General features: G+C 37.0%; 1 protein-coding gene across 1 annotated transcript; it reads left to right on the top strand.

The window, feature by feature from the left end:
• The first annotated feature begins 2,216 nt into the window (after positions 1-2,216).
• Positions 2,217-3,249, top strand: LOC111371956 (atherin-like). The gene is made up of 4 exons (XM_022994101.1): positions 2,217-2,549; positions 2,640-2,733; positions 2,805-2,954; positions 3,233-3,249. The coding sequence occupies exons 1-4, from the start codon at positions 2,217-2,219 to the stop codon at positions 3,247-3,249; spliced, it is 594 nt and encodes a 197-aa protein (XP_022849869.1).
• Positions 3,250-6,461: the final 3,212 nt, after the last annotated feature.

The following is a 6,461-nucleotide window of genomic DNA, read 5'->3' on the forward strand; positions in this document are numbered from 1 at the left end:
TTGATTTTGACAGGTATTTTTGCCATCCCTTAAAAAAAAAACTTCAATCTTAAGATTGTTTCTCATTTGGCAAATTTTGTTGAACATTCAAGGGATATTTCGATCAAAGTCATAACTCATCAAAAGAATAAATGACTAAGCTCTTGTTTGAGCCACATTATGTTCCTAAGAATGTATTTTTGAATAGTGTATTGATGAAAAATGTGTGATTAAAAAATAAAGAATAATTTTGAATTTGCGTGTAATATTATTTTATTGAAAAATGTGTGATTCTAATCATATAAAACTGCGAGAAAGAATAAAATTGATATTCTTTATTTGCTTTAAGTAAATCCAGGATCATAGTATTTTTATTGAACAAACCAAGTTAATTCAAAAGTTTATGCCCTGCTTCCCTCCCTCCACGAGGAAATACACGAAAATGGCTCTTCCACTGTAGCAAAATTTGACATTGGCCTTTGACCCATTAAATGAATTAAAAAAAAAATTAAGTTAAAAAAAAAACTTCACAGTAAAAGGCCATTTTACCTTTCAGACTGTTTGAAAATATCTCGCCGACCGTCGACCGACCAGTGCAGAAACTCAACCGACCGACCACCGGAGTTACACCAACGTCGCAGTCAACGACCATCATCTACACCGGAAATAAAATAACCGGTTAGTTTTCATCACATTTCTCCAGTTCATTCGGTTCATGGTATAGCACTTTCCTTAGTAATTTTGGTTTAATTAGATCCATGGGTATGAGTAGTTAGATTGTGGGCATGCTGGAGTGTGAAAAATGTGAATTTTTGGCTTTTTTTGGAGCTCAGTGGCCGGGAATGACGGTTTCCGACCGATTCTCGGCCCCCGGCTGTGTTAACAGTCGATTTACCCGACTGTTAACAGTCTGGGCAGTCTGGGCCGGTTAACGACCCAGACTAAATATTTAATTTTAAATTTTTTTATAATTTTTGTAATTAATTAAATTTTTTATTTGATTAAATAGTAATTATGTTATTTACTTATTTAATTTTTTTTATCATTGTCAATATAATATAATAATTAAAATATTGTAAAATTAACAATGTTGATTATTTTTTTAAGAAATTATCTTAATTTATTTTTTCAAATTTTTTTTATGAAATTATCTTTAATTTTTTATTTCAAATTTATTTAATTTTTATATTTGTCTTTTATATAATTTAATAATTCAAATATTGTAAATTTAACAATGTTGATTCTATTTTTTTTATGAAATTATCTTTAATTTATTTTTTCAAATTTATTTAAATAATATGAATAGTCTTTACATTTTAAAAAAAGGTAAAGTAATTATTTATTTAATTTTTATATTTGTATTTTATATAATTTAATAATTGAAATATTGTAAAATTAACAATGTTGATTCTTTTTTTATGAAATAATCTTTAATTTATTTTTTCAAATTTATTTAAATAATATGAATAGTCTTTATATTTTTAAAAAAGGTAAAGTAATTATTTATTTAATTTTTATATTTGTCTTTTATATAATTTAATAATTGAAATATTCTAAAATTAACAATTTTGTGTTGTTCCTTTTTTTTTTATGAAATAATCTTTAATTTATTTTTTCAAATTTATTTAAATAATATAAATAGTCTTTACATTTTTCGAAAATGTAAAGTAATTATTTATTTAATTTTTATATTTGTCTTTTATATAATTTAATAATTGAAATATTCTAAAATTAACAATTTTGTGTTGTTCCTTTATTTTTTTTATGAAATAATCTTTAATTTATTTTTTCAAATTTATTTAAATAATATAAATAGTCTTTACATTTTTCGAAAATGTATTTAATTTGAAATTTTTTGTTTGTAAATATATTTTCCAAATAATAATTATTTTATTTAATTATTTAATTTTTATAATTTCCTTTTTTATATAATTTAATAATTGAATACATAGTATTGTTCGAAATTAACAATTTGTTTTGTTCCTTTTATTATTCTTTTATGAAAATCTTTTATTTTTTTTCAATTTATTTAAATAATATTTATATTCTTTAATTTTTTTGACAATACATTTAATTTGATTTGTTGTTTTTTGTAAATATATTTTTCAAATGTAATATTTGTGATTGTATGGTAGTTAGAGTTCGGTTCTCTTGATTTTGTGAGATTATGGTTTCTTTTGTTATCTCTTGTTCAATGCTATAACATTTGAATTTTTGCAGGATGGAGTATCATTTAGATGCCGAGGGCATCGCCGCCACCATTGGCATCATCTCCGCCGAGAGTATCGTCCCCACCATTGGCATCACCTCCGTCGAGGGCATCACCGCCGCTAGTGGCATCCCCTCCGTCGGGGCCATCGCCGCCGCCATTGGCATCCCCTCCGTCCAGACACCTCCCCCGTGTGTCTCCGGGGCACAGTGATGATTTGTATGCCCGTTTGACTGGATTTATAGCGAAGGAGGTCGGCGCGCTACGACGAGATTTGACGGAGAGGGTCGATGATCTGGGACGAGAGTTGACAGGGAGGGTCGACGATCTGGCAGGGAGGGTTGACTATATGACAGGGAGGGTTGACGATATGGGACGAGAGTTGACAGGGAGGGTTGACGATCTATCCCATGATGTTGGAATACTTCAGTCTTCCGTTGTCGACCTTCAGGATACAGTAGCGGCGCTTAGAGGAGATTTAGCCGGCAGACGATGGGGGGACAGAGGGGATGGCGGAGATCATGATCGAGAGGGTGGCAGAGATGGTGATGGAGAGGGGGGTCACCCACATTTTTGGCGTGATGAGACATTGGAGTCATTGTGATTGTCTATGGAGGGGGTGGCCCTGATGGGGATGGGAGAGGGGACTACGGAGGGGGTGCCCTGACGGGAGGGGTGGAGGAGGTGGCGACGGAGGGGGAGGCCCCGATGGAGGGGGGGGAGGGGGTGGCCCCGAAGGTCGAGAGGACGCCCGGCGTGATTGAGGGTAAGAGACATGCTGTTGACGAGACGGAGCAGGTGGTCGGCAAGAGGTTGAGAGTGCCGTCACAGTATGTTGTTTCCCCCTTCACGGCTGAGGCCAAGAGGAGGACGTTCATCGATGGGACGTACTCGAACTTATTTAGAGAGGTGGACAATGCCAAGTGGAAAGCGTTCGAGACAGAGTGGAGGAGAATTATCCCCGAGTAAGTATTGTATGATTTTAATAAAGCACTGTACGCTAACTCGTCTACGCTTATTTTAACATTTCCCTCTTTTTTACAGAGTTAGCCGCACGATAGGACAAAGGACGGTCCACGATATCACCACTGCGGGAGCTTGGCTCGCTGACGATGTAAGTGAACTATTCATTTCATGTTTTTTTATGTATATGTGACCTTGTGTTTATTAAATGAATAACTCATACTTTTTTGGTGTTTCCTGCTGCAGCACATCGACTTGGCCATGGACTTGTTGCGAGATCGAGCTCAAAGACATCCAAAATCATTTGATGTCCATGACCGAGTCATATTAAACACCGAGTTCATGGGTGCTGTTACCATAGAGTATCAGTAACTCGCACTTATGGGTAACGAGTACACAGTGCCAGAATAGATGCTCGAGTGGGTGATAGGACTGTCACCGAGTGTCGGGGGAAAATCATGGGAGGGTTGTACACATATGTACATTCCAGCGTGCATCAATAAACACTATGTTACGCTGGAGATCGTTTTTGCTGACTCGACTATATATGTGTACGACCCAGATCATTCATGTTTGACACAAGGCCAGTTGGAGCGAAACCTGGAGTCCGTGGCTGTAATTGTTCCTATGATGGCCAGACGAGCGGGGATAAATGTACATGACAGATTGCGGATCGTTCGGAACACGACGACAGCGCGACAGTCCGTAAGGTAAGTGTTTGAACGTTGTTGTTTTCATCTTTCAGATTTAATTTTTATTTACACAGTACTAAATTGATTCATTCTTGTTTAATTGTAGAGACGACTGCGGCATATTTGCCATTAAGTACGTTGAATTTTTAAGTATAGGACATAAGGTTGATGAAATCAACCAGTCGTGGATACAGAACTGGAGAAAGAAGCTAGCATGTGATTTGTTCGAATTTAATGCTGACCCATAAATTTCATTTATATATATGTAATATTTCAATTGTAAATTTAATTATTTTTGTAATTATGAAATAATTGTAAATTTGTGTTCAATGTATATAACATTTCAATTGTAAATTTAATTATTTTTGTAATTATGAAATATTCATAATTATAAATTTGTGTTCAATGTATATAACATTTTAATTGTAAATTTAATTATTTTGGTAATTATGAAATAATTGTAAATTTGTGTTCAATATATATAACATTCAAATTGGAAATTTAATTATTTTTTGTTATTTTACCCGTATGCCGAGTATAAAACTATTTTTTTCATATGAATTATTATAAATACCATTTATAGAGAATAAATATTGAATATGGAAGATTTATAAATAACAAATATTGAACAGTGTAAAGTAAAAGGAAATATTATTCATTTCACGTACCTATCTAGTCGTCATTTAGGGGAATTTGATTGGTACAAAATTGTCGAGTATGCCCTACGTCTCTGCACCGGCCACACCTACGCGATCGAGGAAACTCTCCGGTAGATGGTATTCTAGATGTACTTGGACGTCCAGGACCACACGGTTCAACTGCTGGTGGTAACAAATTATGAAATGGGAGAATGTGCTCGGGAACTTCCCACTTGGCTTCATTTGGCAGAGGAAATATAGTCTCGGCATATGCTGTTCTCCAAGACTCGGTCGTATAATACAAAGAGCATAACGTTCTCGCAGCAAAGCCTCGATACATGGCCACCGCAACTGCATGCTCACATGGAAAACTCTCCAAGTGAAATCTCGTACAAGTGCATGTCTTATCAGTCAAGTCCACCATATATGCCGTATTACGTGCACATTGCATGGAGAAGCGAAATTCATCTAGTGCTTCCACATTCAACTTCCTCGCAACCTCTGCCGCCTTAAACAGTTTCTCCTCTTGAGCTGGGGCCAACACGCTAGTGCAACTCTATGATGCCGCACGTCGGTTATGAAACCACTGTTGTAGCTTGTTACGAATGTTCTCAATCATTGCGAGAATTGATAACTCTCGATCCTTCTTAAACAATGCATTGAGAGACTCCGCGTTATTCGAGGTCATCATGTTGTATCGACGTCCTGGAAAGTACGACCGCACCCAATGTTCGATCCCCATCTTCGTCAGATACTCCAACGCCGGTAATGATTTACTTCCTATCTCGAGCATGAACTTTTTACACTCTTCAGCACTGTAAGTTTCGGCTGCTCTCCTGAACAATGAAACGATGCCTGTGCTCTGATACCTAGTCTTCAAATTACCTTGTATATGGTACATGCAATACCCGTGATGTGCCTCGGGAAAAACTTCAGCGATACCGTTTATTATAGACTGTCCTCGATCGGTTACAAAGGCAAGGTCTTCGACTTCCCCGATCACTTCCCTCAGTTTAGAAAAGAACCAACGCATGGACAGATCATTCTCGCTGTCGACTATGCCGAATGCAATAGGGTAAATTTGGATGTTGACATCTTGACATGTAGCAATAATTAATTTGCCTTGACATTTAGCTTTCAGAGTCGTACCATCAACTAGAATTACGAGTCGCATTGCATTTCGAAAACCCCGAATACATTGTCCGAGAGCCATGAAGAAATACTTAAAACAATTATCGCCCCCCGCCTCAATAAAAAATGCCGTGCCAGGATTAGTTGTCCCCATGTTATGGCAATACCTAGCCAATTTAGCATAGCTCTCTTCAGCCGATCCCATTAAATCCTCCAACGCACATTCTTTGGCCTTCCACGCTTTTTGATAGCTCATGACCACTTCGTACTCTTGACGGACGTCGTTAATGATGTCCGAAGGTCTGTAGATCGTCCGTGGATCCTGATACTTGTGCATTATCTGTCGACCAATAAACCATGCTCGAGCTTGCCTGTGATCGTTTCAAAGAATTCCCACTTAGCAAGTATGTTCCCGTAAATACTTGCGAATTACGAAGCACTCATTCGTGTCCATCTTAGTTGCTCTCAAGCGCCAATTGCAACTGTCTTCGACGCAAGCAACCGTCAACAATGATTTGTTTGATTTCTTAACCTTGAACTCAAAGTTATATTTTAATGCCAGCCGGTGCACAGCTTCCTGCAAATCTTTCTTGGTTTCAAACAGTTGCTCGACCTGCAAGTCCTCATTATCGGGAGCCACACGGGAATAATTGGAGGACGGTCCACTTGTTCCAACCTGTGAGCTCCCACCAAGCTTGTGTCTCTGTCGGGATAAAGCAATCAAATTCTCATTTGTAAACTCGTTTATGTTCTCATTGTCTTCAACTGTCGACGAAATTCTGCGCGTAACAGCGACATCACGATCAGAAGCAACTGTCTCAGGAATACCCAAATCATCCGGAGGAACTA

The sequence above is a fragment of the Olea europaea genome, chromosome 23 (assembly GCF_002742605.1).
Source record: "Olea europaea var. sylvestris chromosome 23, O_europaea_v1, whole genome shotgun sequence".
Lineage (NCBI taxonomy): Eukaryota > Viridiplantae > Streptophyta > Magnoliopsida > Lamiales > Oleaceae > Olea > Olea europaea.

Coding starts and splice junctions, on each gene's coding strand:
- LOC111371956 (XM_022994101.1), top strand. CDS start 2,217: ATGCCGAGGGCATCGCCGCCACCATTGGCATCATCTCCGCCGAGAGTA. Junction 2,550..2,639: donor TTGACTATATGACAGGGAGG/GTTGACGATATG, acceptor GTCGACCTTCAG/GATACAGTAGCGGCGCTTAG. Junction 2,734..2,804: donor TCGAGAGGGTGGCAGAGATG/GTGATGGAGAGG, acceptor TTGTCTATGGAG/GGGGTGGCCCTGATGGGGAT.